The sequence below is a fragment of the Callithrix jacchus genome, chromosome 11 (assembly GCF_049354715.1).
Source record: "Callithrix jacchus isolate 240 chromosome 11, calJac240_pri, whole genome shotgun sequence".
Classification (NCBI taxonomy): Eukaryota; Metazoa; Chordata; class Mammalia; order Primates; family Cebidae; genus Callithrix; species Callithrix jacchus.
In genome coordinates this window covers 117362561-117384940 of record NC_133512.1, presented here as the reverse complement: position 1 = coordinate 117384940, position 22380 = coordinate 117362561, and the positions used below count along the sequence as shown (strand labels likewise).

At 44.7% G+C, this 22380-nt stretch overlaps 1 protein-coding gene across 9 annotated transcripts in view; it reads right to left on the bottom strand.

Moving 5' to 3' along the window:
- Positions 1–4142: 4142 nt before the first annotated feature.
- Positions 4143–22380, bottom strand: part of UBE2H (ubiquitin conjugating enzyme E2 H) — a 115129-nt gene continuing 96891 nt past the window's right edge. For all 9 annotated transcript variants that reach the window (XM_054237705.2, XM_035254741.3, XM_035254743.3 and 6 more), the window contains 2 exons: positions 13467–13595; positions 4143–8430 (listed from right to left, as the gene is read on the bottom strand). In XM_054237705.2, coding sequence (XP_054093680.1) covers positions 8306–8430; positions 13467–13595 — 254 coding nt within the window. In that variant the 3' untranslated portion in view covers positions 4143–8305. The remainder of the gene's footprint in view (positions 8431–13466; positions 13596–22380) is intronic.

Here is a 22380-nt window from a genome sequence, read left to right as displayed (position 1 = left end):
TCGAACTTCTGACCTTAGGTGTTGCGCCCACCTCGGCCTCCCAAAGTGCTGGGATTATGGGCATGAGCCACCGCGCCAGGGCTGCTTCCCTAAAAATCCCTGCTGCACGGAGAGGCTGCTAGGGTCCACCTTCCCAATAGTTAGCCACAAGCTAGATGTGGCTTTTGAGTATCACATTTTTTGTGGTATATAATTTTAAATTTTAAAATGAATGTAAATTGTTCTGCAAAACAACTTTGTTTTGTAGGACTATGTGTCACCTTAAATGTTGAAAATTTAGCCTCTAAATTGAGATGTACTTTGTGAAATACCCCTGGATTTCAGAGTTAGCATAAAAATAAGAATGTAAACTATCTTATTCTTTTACTGTGAATTACATGCTGTTTTTTTTTTTCTTTAGACAGTCTCACTCTGTTGCCCAGGCTGGAGTGCAGTGGCATGATCTCCCCTCACTACAACCTCTGACTCCCAGGTTCAAGCGATTCTCCAGCCTCAGCCTCCCAAGTAGCTGAGATTACAGGCATGCACCACTATGCCTGGCTAATTTTGCGTTTTTAGTAGAGATGGGGTTTTCCCATGTTGGTCAGGCTGGTCTCGAACTCCCAACCTCAGCCTGCCTCAGCCTCCCAGTGTTGGGATTACAGGCGTGAGCCCCCGCGCCTGGCTCTAGAATGTTTTTAGTGATAAATGTAGATCACATTCTATCTCTGTATTTCTGCACTAGGAAGGAGTTTGGGGTAAATCTAGAGTTGTATTTTCTGACCCTATTGCAAGCGCCAGAGGTTGGGGAAATCATTATCAGTGGAAATGGGGATGTGTATGGGAAAAGACCCTGATCCTCAGAGACCATGCTCATAGCCTGAGCCCTGGGCCGGAGGTCAGGCAGGGAGCATCTCATAGGGCCCAAGAGGCACGAAGTTCACACAGACACAGGTGCTCCCAGCCCCAGCAGGCATTGGGAGCAGGCACTGAGCTTGGCACAGAGTGATTCTTGGAAAGAACACGTAGAGATGGCCTGAAGACCCGGCTTCTAGCATGGTTGTGCCACTGTCTGTGTGACTAAACCATTTGACACGGTTCAAACAGTTAATATCCTGGCCTACTTACTGAAGGGCTCAGTACACTGAGTGCGGCTTGTGAGGGAAGCCCTCCTTAGCCCTGCCCATGGCGGTCCTCTCTGGAGGATGGCTTATTTCTGGAATGCTGATTTGTTACCAGCACATAATTTTCAAATTGGCAGAAATGCATGGTTTAGCCAAGCATAGTGGCTCATGCCTGTAATCCCAGTACTTTGGGAAGCCAAGGTGGGCAGACTGCTTGAGCCTAAAAGTTCAAACCAGCCATGGGCAATATGGCAAAACCCTATCTCTATAAAAAATACAATACAAACATTAGCCCGACACGGTGGCATGTGCCTGAAGTCCCGCCTACTCAGGAGGCTGAGGTGGGAGGATCATTTGGGGCTGCAGTAAGCCGTGATTATGCCATTGCACTCCAGCCTGGGCAACAGAGTGGGATCCTGTCTCAAAGGAAAAAAAAGAAATCCTTTTTTTTTTTTGAGATGGAGTTTTGCTCTTGTTGCTCAGGCTGGAGTGCAATGGCATGATCTCGGCCCAAGGCAAACTCTGCCTCCCGGGTTCAAGCAGTGCTCCTGCCTCAGCCTCCCAAGTAGCTGGGATTACAGGTACACGCCACCACACCGGGCTAATTTTGTATTTTTAGTAGACAGGGTTTCTCCATGTTGGTCAGGCTGGTCTCGAACTCTTGACCTCAGGTGATCTGTCCGCCTTGGCCTCCTAAAGTGCTAGGATTACAGGCATGAGCCACTGCACTCGGCCAAGAAAATGCATCTTTAAAAGCCTTGTGCTATGCTTGTGAACACACGAGTGGAGCGCAGCAAGCCCTGATTTGTGGCTTACAGAACGGAGGAAAGTGGAGGTGAGGCTAGGTACAAGGAGGCTGAATCTTCTCGAAGGAACCTCTTGCTGCGCACTGGCCGGCCTTGGCAGCCGGGACCCCAGGAGAAGCTGAGGGAGGCCTGAATGCCAGCCGCACTTGGTGTCCAGCACCCCCTTCTAGGTTCATTGTTAAGTATGGGCAGCCAGAGGGTGCAGTTTTTCTCTTAAGGAGACCAAGTCTGTGTTGCCACCTCTGACCCCTTGACACCAGGTCCTGGGAACCAAGTCTTGAGCCTCAAAGAGTTCTGAGGAGCCCAGGTCCACAGATGTACCCAGCCTTTTTTCAAAAATAAACACCCTTCACTACATAGGTACACACATGCACACGCAGGCACACACACACACACACACACACACACACAGCCTGAGGGAAATGCTATTTTTTATCTTCTAACATTAAATCCCTGGTCAGGATAACTCTTCAGTTCCGAGAAGTTGGGGGCGCACACAGTAAGGCACAAGTGAGCAGGATTGGGCCCAAGGTGCCCATCCATGGCTCATGGGGGATGAGTCCCTGGGACACCATGTGCTACTTACAAATAGGTCTGCTTGGCCTGCCAGGGGCTGCTAGGCCTCTGCAGCTCCAGGGATTGTGGGAGTCAGAAAAATCCTGTTTTGGTTCTGGGTGGGAAGCAGGATAGCCCCAGATCCAGTGTCACAGCCACTCATTCCCTGGGGGACGAAGTAGCCTTCAGAGCCAGCAAGAGAAGTTTGAGGGCTCAGAGCCCACTACTTTCTTTTCCAGGACAATGGGTCTCAGAAACCCCCGTTCCTTCCCAGGAAAGGAACAATGACTCAGGCAGGCAGTGAGAAGTCACCTGCCACTCGGAAAGCAGCTAGACTGAGGCTGAGAGGGTGTTGTGCCAGGTGAGATTACCGGGGTTGGTGGAGGGGGGCGGCGGGGGGACCCAATGGCCAGCAACTGTACTGAGACTTCTCCTGGGATCGTTTTAAAAGCAGCTGCCTTATGTGAGACAAGTGGAATGACTGTTCACATGACCCATGTACCTCTCCATTCCTTTAGGCTGAAAAGTGCTCTCTACTCCCAAAGCTCTTTGGGTCTAAAAACTAAACCCGTGTTGAAACCTTTGTGTTTTGTGGTTAACATACAGTATCCTCTCTCAGTTACTCTATCCTGTGACGTGGCACTGTTTCGGGGCCTGGGCAGAGTTGAGTCACAAGGTGGCAGAGTCAGAACCTAGTCAGTCTAGAGATGTCGCTTTATAGCTCAGTACCCAAGGTCCATGAAAGCCCAGCGAGGGGCTTGGAGTTGCACAGCTAACGGGAGGGCTGGGAATCGAACACGGCTCTGTGGTTCAGTCCATTGGCTAAGGGGTCCATGAGGGCCACCGGCAAATAAAGTGTTGGAACGTTTTGCTTCTGGGCTCTGAAGGCATCCTGGGTAGCTGGCGGGTTCCTTGCCAGTGGAGACGGAGCAGGCACTGGCACACCATTCCTCAGTGGCCTCACCTCATTCAATCTGGCAGGTAGATATGAAGCCAGGCCAACTGGGGAGAAAAAAGAATGAACAAGGAGATAACTGTGGGAAAGAGCTGGAATGAGAACACCAGACCAAAGCAAAACTATTTCCTTTGTCTTAAGGTCCTGCTAACAAAACCGCCTCCATTAGACTGAGCGGTATCGCCATCTGGTGGTAAGCAAGGGCAAATGCTTTAGAAAGGAATCGAAATGCTGGTCTAATCCAGTGATCAGTGTTTTCCCATGCAAAATCCACCGTTCCAGGAGGCTTTAGCGCTTGGCAGAGGACCACCTATTTAGGCATATTGGCCCCGCCAGGAAGCTGCACTGTCCCTGAACTCCAGGCCATGGGGTATCCTCACTCAGTGTGAGCTGACAAGGCTTAGAAGGTTTAGGCATGGGGGTAGACAGGGACCTTCCGGCTGTACAAGGCTCCAGTGGAGGAGCCTCACAGCTCCCTGTTCATAGCCAGCAGTCATGCATCTGAGTGCCAGGTTCAAGGACAGGCCTCTCTGGGCAGAGCCTCTTCGTTTACTAAGGGTGTCACTCTCTTTCCAAACGAATCCAGTCATCTGCATCTAAGAGCCACTCAGCCAAAAGAAGCCAGTGTCTGCTGCTCAAAGGAGCCAGAACAGAGACGGTACTTTAGAAAACCAGCTTAGAGTAATCATGAGGGCTATTATCTTATTGATCAAGGTCCAGCCATTTGCCAAGGTATATACACATTTTATTTAAAAAAGTTTACAGTTTTCATTATACACAACTATTAAGAGGTTATAGTCAGAGGAGGCATGTGTCCTGTTGACAGACGTGCCTACTAGATCATCACAATGCAAGGAAAAAGGTGGAAGGGAGGAGACAGGGCGAGGAAAAGTAAGCGATAAAAAGCTTAGATTTCAGTTAGGGCTGGCAGTCCCTTTTCTTTTCAAGTATCACACATTATGTACCAAATACAATCCATAAATAATGGCCACTTCTTCCCAAGCCCACAGCCAAGATGCGTGTTTGGCTAAATTCAGAGCCCTGGCCCTTCCAAAGATGAGTGGAAAACCTGCACACCAGAGGGCCAAACCCACTTCTCAAAGGGCTTCCTCCACTCATCTCACCCCTAAGGGAATCACCGGGGAGTTCAAGGGCCAGAGAAAGCATGAACACAGATTCAGAAGCCCAAAGAAATGCAGTTCTTTGCGCCCAATCAGAGATATTTGATTTCATTCAACAAGGCTGGGAGCCCAGCTGGGAAGTTGATTAAAAAAACCTTGCTAACTTTTGTAAGTCACTGAGACATAGAAGGGCCGCATGCTGTTTAAAATCAAATGCTAGTTCCCAGAGACGGGGTGTGTCTAGAAACTTGACCCGTGGAGGCTGGCGGAGCATCTTTCATGATTCTCAGCCATCCCAACGGGGGCCTGACAGAAGGCATTGGCCAGGCCAAGACCAACTAGGACTTCAGGGGACCTTTGGAGGAAAAAATTTCTTCAAGAGGAGACGTTCCTCAGGAGCTTAGATCAGCCAGCTGGCAGTCAGAACAGCTTTTGAAGTGGATGAGAAATTTTAGATAGCGGAGAGATGATATGGCAACTCCTGATAATGACCTCACTGGTATAAAATGCTGGTTGAAACTGCACAGTAACCTCAGGGAGGGTGATGAGATTGAAGACAAAGCCAAATGCCGGTGTCCAGGATGGCTACCACTGACCCTGTGCCCCCAAGACCCCCGCCCCGTACTGAGGCTTCCAGAGGGAGCCCAAAGGGCCGTGGAATCAGGTTGCTGGGTTTTAGCCATCTTGCTTGTTGGCGTTTGGAAAGAGCCTGAACTCAGTTACGTGAACAGGGGCAAAGAATGGCTTGTGCTGGTAAAACACAGGGAAGATCCAAAAACTATGGGCACTGAAACGGGGAAGGAAACCGCTAGAAGTGGCTCCGACCTGCTGCCGCTGTCATCACCTCTAAAGCCAAAAATGTTCAGCCTCTGTCCAGAGATCGGGATGATTTTCTGAGTGTTGGAAGGGCCAAGCTCAGACAGCCTGGAGAGGCATTTGGTGGGGAAACACCCCTGCTCCAGACTTAACGAAATCATCTATTGCTGGGGCCCAGAGTCCTCGGATTCACTGCCAGGTCTTCTTCCAGATCTTTCTGTACCTACATGTTTGGGCTCCTACTCCCACCTCCCAGGTGCAGGGAAGGGACAAAAAGCATAAGAAGGGACTCTGTTCAACTCAGCAAAAGTCAGTTTCCCAAGGGAGAGGCAAAGCCCCACCCAGAGCTAAGACATGCATGGGACCAAGGCCAGTGCCTGGACAGGACAGACTTGCACGGAGCAAGCGGGTGCAGTGGGACCAGGCAGCAAAGACAGAGCTTCCAGCGCCAACAGAGGAGCCTAATCTCACCATCAGACAGACCTGGAGGGACACAGATGGACACACTCACTCACATACACACTCTCTCTGCAGCCACACTCAAATCTGTTTAACTCCTACAACCTTCCCCAGCAGGTCATTTGACAATTCTGCACCTTCTGCTCTCTGGTGCTGGGCCTCTGGTCAGAGGTGAGTCAATGTCTCATCATTAGAGAGATATGGGATTAGGTGAGGGGCAGGGCCATGGCACTGCTCACGCACCTTCCCGAAATGGGGGTCTACTTGGTTTTTTGACAAGAGAGCAAAAGCAATCCTTAACTGGTCATTATTTTTTTCAAGGTAATTAGAACACTACTGTTTATACAATATTGAAAAAATACAATTTTTTATTGTTTGAACTCAAATCACCACCCAGCACTTTAAGCCTACCCTAAATAGCACCTACAATAAATGTCATAGCACAAGCAAACTGCAAAGTCAGCAGGTAAGCAAGTTAGACAGTGCCAGCAGAGACCCTCCCTCCCCAAAGCAATGAGAAGACAGCGTGCTAGGTTAAGAGTGAGGCACACCATCACAAGTTGAATAGTTAATACTACCCTTCCAGCAAGCCACGGATGCTAGATGGATGACCCAGAACGGTTAACTAACCACAGCCCTACATCACTGCACTTTTTTTTTTTTTTAAAAGAAAACCTTTTGCTTCATGCCCGTAATTAACATAAAGTAAGTAAATTCTTTGTCTTTTTATTTAGGAAAATAATCATGCTAAAAACAAGTTGTACTTTATATAGATTTTCAAAGAAAAGATTGATTGTGCTTTTTGAATTAAAAAAAGGGTATCTTCCAACCTCACTGACTTAAACCTTGTGGAATACAGCACTTCTAAACTAAAAACACACGTCAAAAAGAAAAATTAAATAATCCCAGTGGGATGCTCAAAAATCGTCTTAAGAAAGTTTTAGGACTGGCTAATTCTACTATTATCTCATTGGCTGCGGCAAAAAAAAGAACACAGAGCTGCTGTCTGAAACTTCTCCAGACTCCCCTCCGAATTCAGCAGGCAACACTCAGATCTGTAAGAAACTGCAGCAACCTGGACATACGGTTAGCTGAGTCGACATTTGATTAGCAGGCATTTTAAACTGATTTTCTCGTAACATACACAGGAGAGAAAAAAATTTTCTTCCTTCAGGGCCTGTTCTACTACATCACATTTCTGAATCCCTTCTTCCTATTCGGTCACTCTCTGAGAAAAGCTGTTCTGTTTTTCCCATGTTGAATCACTCTGGGTACAAGAACCTTTCTTTGTTCCAATTATTATTCATTTTAAATTCGGAATCTGTGTTGGGTCTAAAATGCTCCTTTCCCACTCCAACAAGCAGATGATGACCAGGCTACTGCCAAGAGCAGCAGGAAAAGGGAAAACCAAACCAAAACATGAAGGCAAGTACCCAGGGCTTTGCAGCCACCACGTGGGTCTTCTTCTCAAGTCTAATGGTCCATGAGCGGCTTGTCCAAGGAGGCGGCCGCCTCTTGGTAGGTAAAGATGAAATCTGCAACCTGTCTAAGCACAATACACACACACAAACCCCCCAAAAAATACACCCCCCGAAAACACAACCCTCATATTTAAAGCTCTTAAGTTCAGGGTAGCGGTCTCAAACTGGCTAAACGCTAGGATGAGGATGTGACTCTGCACGTGTTTTAGATCAGAGGAAGCATCATCCCAGTCACTTTTCTCCTGTGCTGTCCTTTCAAAAACAGGTCTGGATTACAAGCTTTACCCCGAGAAAAAGAACGGATTCAGAAAACGCTTCTCAAGGTTTCTCCAACAGAACACTGTGGCTGCAGGGCCTGGTAGTGAAGGGCAGGAACTGACATAATAAAAATGTACTTAAAATCAGAGTCAAAAATGGTTTTACGTTTTAATATTCTAATTAGCTCCCTGTTTTATATTGTTACTCCACAGAAGACATGGGGCCACCTAGGATTCACAGGAAGGAGCAGCTCTCATTCTTATGTGGCTGGCTCTAAACGCTCCCACAGCAGGCCTCTTCCTCGCCAATTTTTTTCTTTCCATTTCGAAAAAGCACTATTTTATCTTCACATCCAAGAGCTCGTTGGTTTGGTTTGTTTCTTTGGAACCATCAATAAAAGAAGCGACTTTTTCCTGTTATTTTTACTCCTGTCTACCTATCAGAGCGGCTATTTCCTTTGACAGTTCAGTAGCACACAGGCTGACTTGGCCACATGGACTTATGAATGCATGCATTCGGACCGCATATTGCTACCAAATGGAATGTGGGAATATGCTATGCACCTCAGGTTGAGAAATGACCAAGAAATCAAGATCTAAAGGGTGATATATAATATATATATATCAATGCTATTATTCATAAAAACCTTGTTTAGTAATAAAAAAAATTGCTTTGTTTAAATATGAATATTATAGTCTGCTTCTCATGGTTAGGAAATAATAGTCTTTCTGAAAAGCAGGTGCTTTTTCTACTACAACTCCATATCCTGGGCCTCATCTTCGGAAAAGTCAGACATAGAGCTTTCCGATGAGCTGTCCCCGGTGCCCTCTTCCTGCTCTTTCAGCGCCTCCTCCGTGGCGTATTTCTGGATGTACTCTGCATGGGGTGGGGAAAAGAGAACAAGGGCAGTGAGTGGGCAGGCATGTGCTTTGGCAACCCCAAAAAGCTGGCAAGGCTGGGGAGGTTCAAACTTACCTTAAACCGGGGGGGGGGGGGGGGGGGCGCGCAAAGATGACAGTAATCATGGTCACTACAGTTAAGGTGAATCCCACAGGGAGGCTTCTTTGGGACCGAGTTTCCGAATTTTGCCCTGAGGGAAGGGGTACTGGGAAGAGCAACACAGCAGGTTCTGCTTTCGGGGAACACGTGCTGCAGCACCCCAAGAACTCTTCAGGGACCAGGGAAATGGGAGGCCTGCACTTTTCTTTTTACTTTCACCTCCCAGATACTACAGGGCTAGTCATGACTCCATAGTAGTTTATAAGGAAATCCCCCATCATTTTTAGATTTGAAGTTATATAATTAAAGTCAGCCCAGGTCTATTATTTTAGGAATCGATTTTAGTCTAAACAGATCCTGCCTGTCAGGTTTTTGAAGCAGCTGGCAAAAACCATCGCTCAATCTGCTCAGGACTGAGCTGCTTTATGGAGACATCCCTCGCCTCTGAGTGATTTTTCCATGTATTATTTACCTGAAGGTAGATTTACACTGCTACAGCCTCGGCGGAATCCTAGGCTGAATCAGAACTGCTCGACTACTTAAACTGCTTTTAAGAACTGCTGAATAAACAAACTTGTTCCTAAAAACTAAGTGCATGCTGTTTTCAATTGAATAGCCTACACACAATAGGGAAAGACAGACAGAAGCCTGTGCAGAACGTAAGCCACAAAAACGCGCCCTTGCGGCTTTGTTTCTCCTCCCAGAGAGCTGCAGGGACTCACTGAAACAGGAAGATAAGCTGAATGGCCAAACGGGCCTACCAGACTTGAATAACTAGCACAGGGCCTAAGAATGTTTATTTTAAAGATTGTCTTAAAACACAGTAGTAAACAGACAGTGTGACAAAGACCACATCTGGCCAACATGGCCCCTTAGAGAAAAGGTTTGCAGGTTTGAGACTTAGAGCCCTTCAAATTCATAACGCAATTTTATGCTAATGACTTCATGACAATGAAAGTAGCCCATGATTAGGTAGAAATTTACCTTCATTTACATTTTAGAGTGATATAAATGTTTGTTCAAACTTTAGCAATTTTATTTTTAACTTCTGATGGATTGGCTATTTTGCCTCTTCCTTTGTAGAAGCTACATATTGACACTGTGGGGATTTTTTGTTTGTTTGTTTGTTTGTTTGTTTGTTTTTTGAGATGGAGTCTGGCTCTGTCGCCCAGGCTGGAGGGCAGTGGTGGGATCTCGGTTCACTGCAACCTGCCCCTCCTGGGGTCAAGTGATTCTTCTACCTCAGCCTCCCAAATAGCTGGGATTACATGCTTGTGCCACCATGCCAGCCAGGCTAATTTTTGTATTTTTAGTAGAGATAGGGTTTCACCATGTTGGCCAGGCTGGGTTTCAAACTCCTGACCTCAGGCGATCCACCCACCTTGGCCTCCCTAAGTGCTGGGACTATAGGCGTGAGCCACTGGCCAACACTGTTTTTTTGACACTAGAATTTGATACTATTGGCCCTCTTTATTCAAGGATACAAATGTGTATTAAGTACTTACTAGAACAAGGCCTTTGGGTTAGAGAATGGAAGAGCAAGGTCACCAATGAGGAGGAGGAAACAGAAGAAGATAAAAGGAAGGAGCTGCTGAGTATCGGTCACCAGAGGGAGGCAGTTATGGAAGAAAGCGGGCAAGGCAGTCCCAGCCACACTGACCCCCAAGTCCTACCAGCTACTGCATGTGAGAGGCCACTCCAGGGAAAGGCTTTGCTTCGTTGAAAGTGGCTGGGATGTTTAAACACAACCTTAAGAGAGAACTACGGCCAGGCGCAGTGGCTCACGCCTGTAATCCCAGCACTTTAGGAGGCTGAGGCGGGCAGATCACCTGAGGTCAGGAGTTTGAAACCCAGCCTGGCCAACATGGTGAAACCCCATCTCTATAAAAATATAAAAAGTTAGCCAGGCACGGTGGCACACACCAGTAATCCCAGCTACTCGGGAGGCTGAGGCAGGAGAATCACTTGAACTCAGGAGGTAGAGGCTGCAGTGAGCTGAGATCATTCCATTGCATTCTAGCCTAGGTGACAGAGCTAAAATTTAAAAATTAAAAAAAAAAAAGAGAGAGAGAGAGAGAGAACTGAGACCTTGTCTTAAAAAAAAAAAAAAAGGAGTAAAGGCAAAGATGTAGATTCCACCCAATTATCAGAACACCCTGAATGGCAGGCAAAGATGTCACCTAGCAAAGGGTTTTGAACAGGGAAGTGACAGCTTTAGATAGCTCCAATGGTGCCCAGTACTACGGGCTATCCAATATTTAAACACGTTTTCAAATGTGCACTATAAGACAGCGCCAACTCAATATGAATGCTGAGTGTGGTAGGTGTGCTGAGTTGGTGGTGACTACCACACAAGTGGAAATGTCCAGCAGCAGCATGGAAGAGGCCAGGCCTAGACACACGTATTCAGAAATCATCTCCCTGGAGGGGACTGACTCATAAAACTGTGAGAGGTGAAGCAGCTCCCCAGGGCTGCGAGAGGAAGAGAGGGAGCCCAGGGACTGAGTCCTGAGTGAATGACCAAATTTAGGAAACAGAATGAGAAGTTTCCAGAAAGGTGGGGGTAAAATATAACACTTGCAGAGAGGTCCAGCAAAATGGGACTTGAGAAGAGTCCAAAGAATTGGGAAGAAATGAGGGCACGGATTAAGCGGAGGAGGGGAAAAAACTAGAGGAGTTTAAGGTGAGGAAGCAAGAAGTTTGAAAATAAAAGGGAATGAACAGCATGACTCCTAAGGGAGGCCACAGGAGCAGATCACTGCTTCTCAAACAGAGACCTCTGACAGTCAGGGGTGGAGAAGGAAGACTGCATGGAGACGGCGGGGGTGTTGGGGAAACAAGATCACAGGCTGGCGGTGGGAGTGCGTTTGAGAAATCTCTTATTTCCCATTGGAGCAAAGAAAAGATGTAGAGGGGAGGCGGGGAGAAGAGATCAAGGCACAGTAGGAAGCAGGGGTGAGCTCAGGTCTGATGGCCATGATTTTCTCAGATTACTAAGGAAGACAAAATGATAGCTGACATGAACATTTACGAACACTAGGGGTCCGTAAGCTGAAGTGCGCCATTCTAAGATAAATGTAGCTTCGGTTCTTTTTGTAAATGGAACTATAGCAAATAGGTACTAAAACAGGGATACTGCTAAATTGTTGAGACAGAATGCCTATGTGAACTAGAGAAATATACACTGCTCCAAGATATCTGTGGTTTGCAGACATTGCTAAGCGATTCCTATGTCAAAATTTTAATACAGTTTCATAACAGTACTTTATATCTGGCTGAAACTGACTGCCTTTTTCTTCAAATACATGTTTGCTTAGCTATATGTTCTGCCACATAAATTAGATATTAATTTGCAAAGCACTTGAGATCTAATAAATTATAATAAATTTATTTCTGCTTTATCTCAACAAAAGCTCCAAACAACACCCTATAGAGACCCCAGAAGAAGAAAACAAACAAGAAAAGCTACTGTTTAACGCATAGTCCCGGTTTGCCTCATACTTGCACATTTATGAGTAAGGACCTGCACACTCAGGCTCTGGTAAATTATTTCTACTGCCATCTCTTACAAATGTACCTCAGGGAGGCCACACACTTTGAGGAAGCCAACATTCTGGACTGCTATGCAGATGGGCACATCGTGCAAAAAATTGGTCAGATACTAATGCCTGCTGTTGGTTAAAAACAGCAGGTATATTTCACAAACTTTAAATTCCTTTGCTTCTTGGTAGAGCTTCATGTATCTAGACTTTTCATTATGAAAGTTCTGAAACATACACAGAGGTAAAAAGGACAATCCACTGAACCCAGCTGGAACTTAAGAATTTTTTTTTTTTTTTTTGAGACAGGGTCTTGCTCTGTCACCCAGGCTGGAGTAAAATGACATAGTCTAGGCTCACTGCAACCTCGTTCTCCGGGGATCATGTGATTCTTCTGCCTCAGCCTCCCAAGTAGCTGGGACTACAGGTGTGTGCCACTACACCTGGCTAATTTTTAAACTTTTAGTGGAGATGGGGATTTCACCATGTTGACCAGGCTGTTTGTTCTCAAACCCCTGACCTCATGTTCCACCCGCCTGGGCCTCCCAAAGTGCTGGGATTACAGGTGTGAGCCACTACGCCCAGCGAGATGTTCTTTCCCAACCTTATTTTCATTTAAATGAAACTCACGTCCCATCAGCATATAAACTGTCTTAAGAATGCGAAAATAGGATTCTAAGTCCTAAAGGATGAACAAACTGGTGCTACTACCACCCGACTACTTCAGCCCACAGCTGTCTCTTTTCAGGCCTGATAAAAAGTATTAGCAACTAAGTAACTTAAGAGGGCTTTTTTTTTTTTTTTTTTTTTTTTTGAGACGGAGTTTCGCTCTTGTTACCCAGGCTGGAGTGCAATGGCGCGATCTTGGCTCACCGCAACCTCTGCCTCCTGGGTTCAGGCAATTCTCCTGCCTCAGCCTCCTGAGTAGCTGGGAATACAGGCACGTGCCACCATACCCAGCTAATTTTTTTGTGTGTTTACAGTGTGAGCCACCACGCCCGGCCTAAAAAGGGCTTTTAAGGGGCATGGTGGCTCATGCCTGTGATCCTAGCACTCTGGGAGGCCACAGCGGGTGGATCACGGGGTCAAGAGATCGAGACCAGCCTGGCCAACATGGTGAAACCCCGCCTCTACTAAAAATATAAAAATTAGCTGGGCATGGTGGCGCACACCTGTAGTCCCAGCTACTTGGGAGGCTGAGGCAGAAGAATCACTTGAACCTGGGAGGCGGAGGTTGCAGTGAGCTGAGATCAAGCCATTGCATTCCAGCCTGGCAACAGAGCAAGACTCCATGTCAAAGAAAAAAGAAAAAAAGAACTTTTAATGACCGAAGTCCAAAAGACTGTCTCCAGGTTAAACTACGCACCCTCTTACCTTTAATTTTCTGCTTGTATTCTTCTGGTCGGTGGAGGTACATGGCTGCAGCGTCACCATTGAGAGGATCTATAGGGTTAGGATAGGCCAACAACTGGGGCAGGAAGGACTCAAATATATTGGTAAGATCTGAAAAAACAAACAGAAACACGTCATGCGTGGGAAATGCAAGTTCACCTAAAATTCACTTGCATTCAGTAGTCAAACTGCTTCCTAGACATTTAACTACATGGGGATGATTTTCCATAAAAGTATGCTCTATTACATGTGACCTGTATTACATATTCATTTCAATACCAATTAAAAATTTTAAGTTTATTTTTAATTTGAAGAACCAGATAAAGATATACCTGATACTCTGAAAGACAATTTTCCAATTCTACTTTCCTCTATTTCTATGGCTATTTCACACAGCCATTTTCTACAGCTTACAAAACCCCCAACTCTGAAAGGTATTCAAATGCTGGGTCTTAAAAGAATTGAGGACAATTATTTTTTTTTTTTTTTTAAGACTGAGTTTCGCTCTGTTGCCCAGGCTGGAGTGCAGTGGTGTGATCTCGGCTCGATGCAACCTCTGCCTCCCAGGTTCAAGTGATTCTCCTGCCTCAGCCTCCCAAGTAGCTGGCATTACAGGCGCCTGCCACCATGCCTGGCTAATTTTTGTATTTTTAGTAGAGATGGGGTTTCACTACGTTGGCCAGGATGATCTTGAACTCCTGATGTCAGATGATCTGCCCGCCTCGGCCTTCCAAAGTGCTGGGATTACAGACATGAGCCACCACACTCAGCCTTGAACACAGTTTTATAGGACTTGACATTTAATTCAATTCTTGCAACTTTTAACAGAGGTAAATACGATCAATTTTTCAATTATTCTGGGTAATGAGAGTAGGAATCTATATGGACTACATAAAACCACAAGTACTCATGAGACAGATAAGAACCAACCTACTGTATTTATTTATTAAAAACGTTTTTTTGAGAGAGGATCTCACTCTGTTGCCCAAGCTGGAGTGCAGTGGTGTGATCATACCTCACTGCAACTTCAAACTCTTGGACTCAAGCCAACCTCCCAGCCTCAGTTTCCTAAGTAACTTGGACTATAGGCATGTGCCACCATGCCCAGCTTTTTTTTTTTTAAATAGAGACAGGGTCTCCCTATGTTACCCAGGCTGGTCTCAAACTCCTGGACTCAAGTGATCTACCCACCTTGGCCTTCCCAAGTGCTGGGATTATAGATGTGACATTATTAACTCTCTTCTTGCCAGGTATACACAGATGATATCTACACACAATTAGCAAAAAACAAACAGCCTCCAGTTACCCAGTGTCTTACAAAAGCAGGCCGAGAACCTGCATGTAACAACCCACACTCCCCACAGCTACAGAGATGCTGTAACTTCTACTCTCTGCTCCTCAGTGAACTGTGGCACCCCTGAGAAATGGAAGGACATGAGAATGCTTCCACGTCTCTGCCCTACTCCAGCTACTTTGTCACATTTTATATAAAACATTCCTGTTTCTAGAGACAATGCTGAAGTATAGGAAGTAGCGTAAAAAAACTACTCATTGAGTCATCTCTTTCAAGTGATTTTTCTTTTAACAATGGCCGCTCCTCTGTAATACTACAGATGAATGCTTTGCCAAACCACATTGCTTCAGATTCGTGGTTCTCAGTTATGGTGATTTTGCTTCCCATGGAATTTGGCAATGTCTGGAGACATTTTTGGTTGTCACATCTAAGGGGTGCTACCGGCATCCAGTGGGTAAATGCCAGGGAAGCTGCTAAACATCAGGACAGCCCCACAGCAAAGGACTATGTAGACCAAAATGTCAGCAGTGCTGAGGCTGATAAACCCTGATCTAGATAAAAGCGGTAGGCAAACCTTTTTGTAAAGAGTCAAACACTTTAGGCTTTGCAGGCCATATATGGTCTCTGTCATAACTACTCAACACTCAGCTCTGCCACTGTAACACAAAAGCAGCCAGAGGTAACAGGTCAACAAATCGATGTGGCTATATTCCTATAAAACTACATATACAAAAACAAGTAGCCAAAGTCTGCCCAACTTTGCTCTAGAAAATGTTACCTATAAGAGATGGCTCTTATCATTGTAAGGTTAAGAAACTGAGCAGTTAGAGAATAATCTAGAGCTGTTACTCGACTGAACTTTCTGCAGTGATGAAAATGTTATGTACCCCATCCAAATCAATAGCCACTAGCCACATGTGGCTACTGAGGACTCAAAATATGGCCAGTGTAAATAAGGAAATTACTTTTTCAGTTTATTTAATTCTAATTAAATTTACCCACACATGGCTAGTAGATCCTGTGTTGGACAGCACAGGTCTAGTGAATGATAAGATAGAGGGTCCCATGACAGCTACCACAGTCCTGTTCTCATGCATCAGGTACTGACGCAGAGCAGCTCTGCCCTGTAACAAAAGTTACAGACTTGGGGTGATTTCATCTGGGTCTATTTCACCTTCAAAAGGTTGACTTCAGAATAGTCCTAAAGAACCACTTTATGGTAAGGTTCTCATGTACTACAAAAGAAATGCTGACACTCCTAATCAAAAAAAATCAAAAAAGCAAAATAAAAACCACCTTCCTAGATAACCCCCAAACTATCTGCAGTGAGATTTTCACTAATGTTTTATTTATAATTTTCTTAAAAAGAGAAACAATTATTAGGGTACGAAAATCACTGAAAACTACTTGTTTTCAATGAAAAAAATGCTTACACTTGAATGCTGGGTAGAGAAAGGCTATAAAATGGTATGTTTTCTAGAATTACAACTATGTACAGTGTGTATATATAAGATGAACATTTTTAAAAACTATGTCAAGGCAACAGCAGCCTGGTATAACTTCTGCTTTTCATATTTCAAATGACATTTTTTTTAACCTTTAAAAATCAGCATTTTTGGCTCATGCCTGCAATCCCAGCACTTTGGGAGTGGATCATATAAGGCCAAGAGTTCAGGTGGATCACATAAGACCAGGAGTTTGAGACCAGCCTGGCCAACATGGCAAAACCCTGTCCCAACTAAAATACACAAACATTAGCTGGGTGTGATGTTGCACACTTGTAGTCCCAGCTACTTGGAAGGCTGAGGCAGGAGAACTGCTTGAACCTGGGGAGGCAGATGTTGCAGCAAGCTGAGACTGCACCACTGTACTCCAGCCTGAGTGAGTGAAACCCTGTCTCAAATAAATACAATAAAAATAACATTTTCCTGTAAATATGTCCTGTTTTTGATGCTTTTCTTTTCCTCTCTTTATCCTTAGGTAAGTGAGTTGTTAAGGCAGTGATAAAAAATGCCAAAAGGTAAGCAAATTAAGAAGTTTTATAGGCCAGGTGCAGAGGCTCACAACTGTAATCCCAACACTTTGATAGGCAGGTGGATCACCTGAGGTCAGGAGTTTGAGACCAGCCTTCCCAACATGGTAAAACCCCATTTCTACTAAAAATACAAAAATTAGCTGGGTGTGGTGGCACCTGTAATAAGAGCTACTTGGGACGCTGAGGCAGGAGAATTGCTTGAACCTGGAAGGCAGAGGTTGCAGTGAGCCAAGATTGCACCACTGCACTCCAGCTGGGTAACAAGAGCAAAATTCTGTCTCAAAAAATAAAAATAAAAAACTGAATGTGATTTCAGAGCAGGTAAGAGTTAAACAATAGTTATATTAACAGTAATGGCAGCAAGTTAATGCTTATATAGCATTTACTACAAGCCAGACACTCTTCCATGCTCTGCATATACACTCTTAATTTCACTACAGCCAATGAGGTAGGTACCATTACTGTCTCCATTTTATAGATGGAGAAACTGAGGCACACAAAGCTTAAGTATGGATCTGGAACTCACACCTGAGCTTATCTGCTATGCTGCCTCTGTTAATTGATAAAACACAAAAATGCCGCAACTTTCATGAGGCACAAGCTCCCCATGTCTCTGCGTCAAAATCTCACACCTTCATTGGCAGGGAAGCCAAAGCCATGAATCACAGCTGACCACCCTCCTCCCCAAAGAATCCCTTTCTCACAAGAGCAAAGAAAGATGCTAAGCAAAGGATGTTCAGGCGTCTCTGTGGCTATTTTGCAAAGGTGGTATGCTTGTTTTCATGTGGTTCCACTGCAGGAGGTAACCTGCAGACACCTGTAAATAGTGAATGGTGGCTCCTCCTGCCACATTATTACAGGTGCTGCTCAAAAGGATTAGTGGCTGGATGCTATTACATAACAACAAAAACCTTTAAAAACAAAGCATAGGTTTATGTTCTGAAGTAATGTTCAGAAGCGCTTCCAGGCTAGAGAAATATTACAGACAACATGTTATAAAACCAGGAGTTTCATGTGTCCTAGAAAGAGATTTTATACCCTTTCCTACTACTTTTAAGTTTCCTCAAGCTACCAATAAATGGCTTTGCCTATGAATTTGTTCCAAACAAATTTTAAAAACCCTGAATTTTTGGTTATTCCTTCCCGTATCTACCGTCTTCCTGCATTAATATATTTTTTATCCATTTTACAGAAGTGCTGAGTCACACCTATAAAACAGAAGAGCAGAAGGAAACACACAAGGCCCAGTTTCAGGTGAAAATGACAGCTTTGGGAGGCCAAGATGTGATGGCTCTGGCCATGGGAAAGCAGTGAAGCCTTCCTGCAAGTGACTAACATAGTGATTACTACAGAGGATGTTTCCAAAAGGACCATCTCTCAAATGTGCAGATGTGCAGCAAGTCTTCAAGATAGACTGGCAGAGAAGACTAAAACTATAAATCAAGAATAAAATAAAGATACTCATCTTTGGAAAAATGAACATTTTTTTCCTCTAGATTTTTTGTTAATGATAAAAATATGTCAAAGATCTTTATTTTAAAAACATTAACCTTCAACTTTTTGAAAGGAAGAGAGCCAGACACACACAGTTCACCTAACCTGTAGAGTACAGTCAGCTGGCCCCATTTCTGGCTGTCTTAATTTTTAAAAGGAAGTTCCAAGATCCCTGAGTATATGGTTTCTGATGAGCGAACAGCCCTTACTTTTGCCTTAGACTCAATCAGCAGTTACCAAAATGTGGTTCATTAGCACTGACTCTTCAATCTGAATTTATTTATTTATTTATTTTGAGAAAGAGTCTTGTTCTGTCACCAGGCACCAGGCTGGAGTGCAGTGACAAAATCTCAGCTCACTGCAACCTCCACCTCTTGGGTTCAAGCAATTCTCCTGCCTCAGTCTCCGGAGTAGCTGGACTACATGCCCAGCTAATTTTTGTATTTTAGTAGAGACAGGGTTTCACCATGTTGGCTAGGATGATCTCGATCTCTTGACCTCGTGATCTGCCCACCTCAGCCTCTCAAAGTGCTGGGATTATAGGCGTGAGCCACCGTGCCCTGCCTGATCTTATAATATTAATGGTAAAATTATAACATTCATACCTCAGTTTATGCAGATAAATTAATAACTTATATTCATATTTAATCTTTAAAAACAGGCTGAGGTCAGGAATTCAAGATCATCCTGGCCAATATGGCGAAACCCCATCTCTACTAAAAATATAAAAAATTAGCTGGGTATGGTGGCAGGTTCCTGTAATACCAGCTACTTGGGAGGCTGAGGCAAGAGAATCACTTGAACTCGGGAGGCAGAGGTTGCAGTGAGTCGAGATTGCACCATTGCACTCCAGCCTGAGTGACAGAATGAGATTCAGTTTCCAAAACACACGCACACACACACAAATCATAACAATTTCTCATCAAAAGCAGCATCACTTAGTCTACAGCAGTGGTTCTGGGGTAAGCCTAGGTCCTGCTTGTCCATCACAATTACCTGTGGAGTTTTTCCAAAAACTTGCTGGCCAGGTGCAGTGGCTCACGCCTGTAACCCCAGCACTCTGAACTCCTGATCACGAGGTCAGGAGTTTGAGACCAGCTTGACCAACATGGTGAAACTCCGTCTCTACTGAAAATACAAAAGTTATCTGGGTGTGGTACTACGCACCTGTAATCCCAGCTACTGGGGAGTCTGAGGCATGAGAATTGCTTGAACCCAGGAGGTGGAGGTTGCAGTGAGCCAATATTGTGCCATTGCACTCCAGCCTGGGTGACAGAGCGAGACTCTGCTTAAAAAAAAAAACAAACAAAAAAACCAACAACAAAATCTTGATAGCATCCTAAGGATGCATCTTCATACCTACTACCCCAGGGCTTCTGGTTTAGGACTGGATGTGTATGATATAGACATCTGTATGCAAATGCACAGTCAGGAAATACTACCTGGCCCATTCATCCCCTATCCCCAAAGACCAGATGGGAAGGAAAGGGCCATTTGCTCGTAGGTTCTTTTGTGCCAGAAAATGTTCGCATCTAACAGCTCAACTCTGGTTTAGTGGCCCTCCCTGACCCTTCCCTCTTTCTTTTCTGCACACTGCTGTTACCACTGCTATCTCTAGCAGAGGTGTGCCAAATCACAGGCAGTCAAAAGCAGATCTGTTTCTGGAGGGGCACTAAAGGGCCACTTTGGAGGAGAAAGGGTATTAGCAGGATGGTGAGAATCATCACCTAACATACTGTGGACATCTGGCAGAGCAAATTCCATTAGGCTGAACTGTCTCCAGCAAACAGAAAGCTGGCTCCTCAGTGAGCAACAGATGAAAACTCTAAAAGACCACAAGTGTAACATCAGGCTTTCCACTGACTTGTTCTTTGACCTTGGGCAGGTCTTTTCCTTTCTATATCTCAATTTCTTCACTGAAAAAGGGGAAGTATAACACTGCTGTTCCTTACAGGGAAGTATCACAAATTTTAGTCATATTACTAAAAGTGACTATAAGATATCTATCAATTGCACCAAAGAACTAAACTATTTATACAAATATGACATCCTCTGAGGGTAGACATTTCAGCTGCCTGTATCCCTTAAGGAACATGTGTTAATTAAAATGAGTTACACTGAAATAAAAGTACCAATTCTTAAAACCCCCCTAACTCTAGGTGACTCACAATGAGATGGAAAAGGGCTTGAAGGAGAAAACACAAGAGGGGGTTAATCACATATCTCATGTTTTATTCTTGGCTCTTTATGAACCATTGACCACAAGTTATTTATTTTCCCTCTATTTCCTTCAAAATAAATGGAAAATTTCAGGCTGGATATAGTGGCTCATGTCCATAATCCTACCACCATTTTGGAAGGCCAAGGCAGAAAGATTGCCTGAGCCCAAGAGGTCAAAAGGAGCCTGGGCAACATAGGGAGATCCTGTCTCTACCCACCCCCCACCAAAAAAAAAAAATTAATGAGCCGTGGTGGCACGTGCCTGTGGTTCCAACTACTCGAGAGTAGTTGCTCAGTAGTTGCCGAGGTGAGAGGATTTCTCCAGTCAAGGGCAGGTGGCTGGGTGGGTCAAAGATGCAGTAAATCGTGATCATGCCACTGTACACCAGCCTGGGTGACAGAGCAGGACCCTCTCTCTCCGCCCCCAACCAAAAAAAAAAAAATGGTAATATACACTGCTTTCTCCAAGTTAAAATCCTGTAGACGCCCAAACCTTGACATGCTCTGTCTCACCAGAAACCACAATTAGCAAACGTGCAGTCATTTTGGAGACTTTTACCTGTGTAATCTTCATTTATTTTTCAGACTTAATACTGAAAAATAAATGCTGTAACTCAGAAACCACCACCATTATATGATACAGTCACAGCCAAGTGCCAAGAACCATCAAAGCCATACTTCCCTTCTCAAACCAACCTACCCCAACCTCTTTCTACTACCTCTCCTTGTCCCCCAGATGCCCAACATCCTGGGTTTCCTCTTTTTAAAAACAAACAAATAACGAAAAACTTATCTGGAAAGACATCAGCATCCTGCATATTGGCGCAAATTCTGTGGCATCTGCATTTTAAGAATTAGCTTTGTACACTATGACCCTGGGAAGTCCATCATTCTATAAATTTTTTTTTTTTAGACAGAATCTCGTTCTGTCGCCCCAGGCTGGAGTGCAATGATGTGATCTCAGCTCACTGCAACCTCTGCTTCTTGGTTTCAAGGGATTCTCCTGCCTCAGCCTCCTGAGTAGCTGGAATTACAGGCACACACCACCACAACCAGCTAATTTTTTGTATTTTTAGTAGAGACAGGATTTTGCCATGTTGGCCAGGTTGGTCTTGATCTCCTGACCTCAGGGTGATTTGTCCACCTCAACCTCCCAAGGTGCTGGGATTACAGGTGTGAGCCACTGCATCCAGCCATCCTACAATTTTAAAGACATAAGTCGACTGGGTGTGGCAGTAGCTTGCACCTGTAATCCTGCTTACTCATGAGGCTAAAGAGGGAGATCACTAGAGCCCAGGAGTTTGAAGTTATAGTGAGCTATGACCACAACCACTGCACTCCAGCCTGGATGATGGTATGAGACCCCCAATCTCAATCTCTCTCTCTCTCTCTCTTTTTTTTTTTTGGCAGAGACAAGTTCTGTGTTGCCCAAGCTAGGCCCAAACTCTGAGGCTCAAGTGATTCTCTTCACCCTGGCCTCCCAGTGCTGGGATTACAAGTGTGAGCTACCACACCCAGCCAAGGCCCAGTCTCTTTAAATAAAAAAGAAAGAAAAATAAGAAGACAATATTGGTAACTACCAAATCCACACAAACGGTCCTTCATATGTCTAGTCTTATAGTCTTATCAAATTTACATGCCTAAGATTATTTTCCTGAAAACCCATTCCCTTCTCCTAATGAAGGGGAGTAGGTTGAGTCTAACACCCTTGCTCTTAGGCTCCAAGCCTCTGGAAGGAATCTGGCTAGGTATTCTTCCTTTCTTCCATGTACTCACTAAGTTTCCCATAAATGTCTCTAGTTTTTCTTCTATTTCCCTGGGCATGTTACTATGTCAAGCCCAATATATCATTC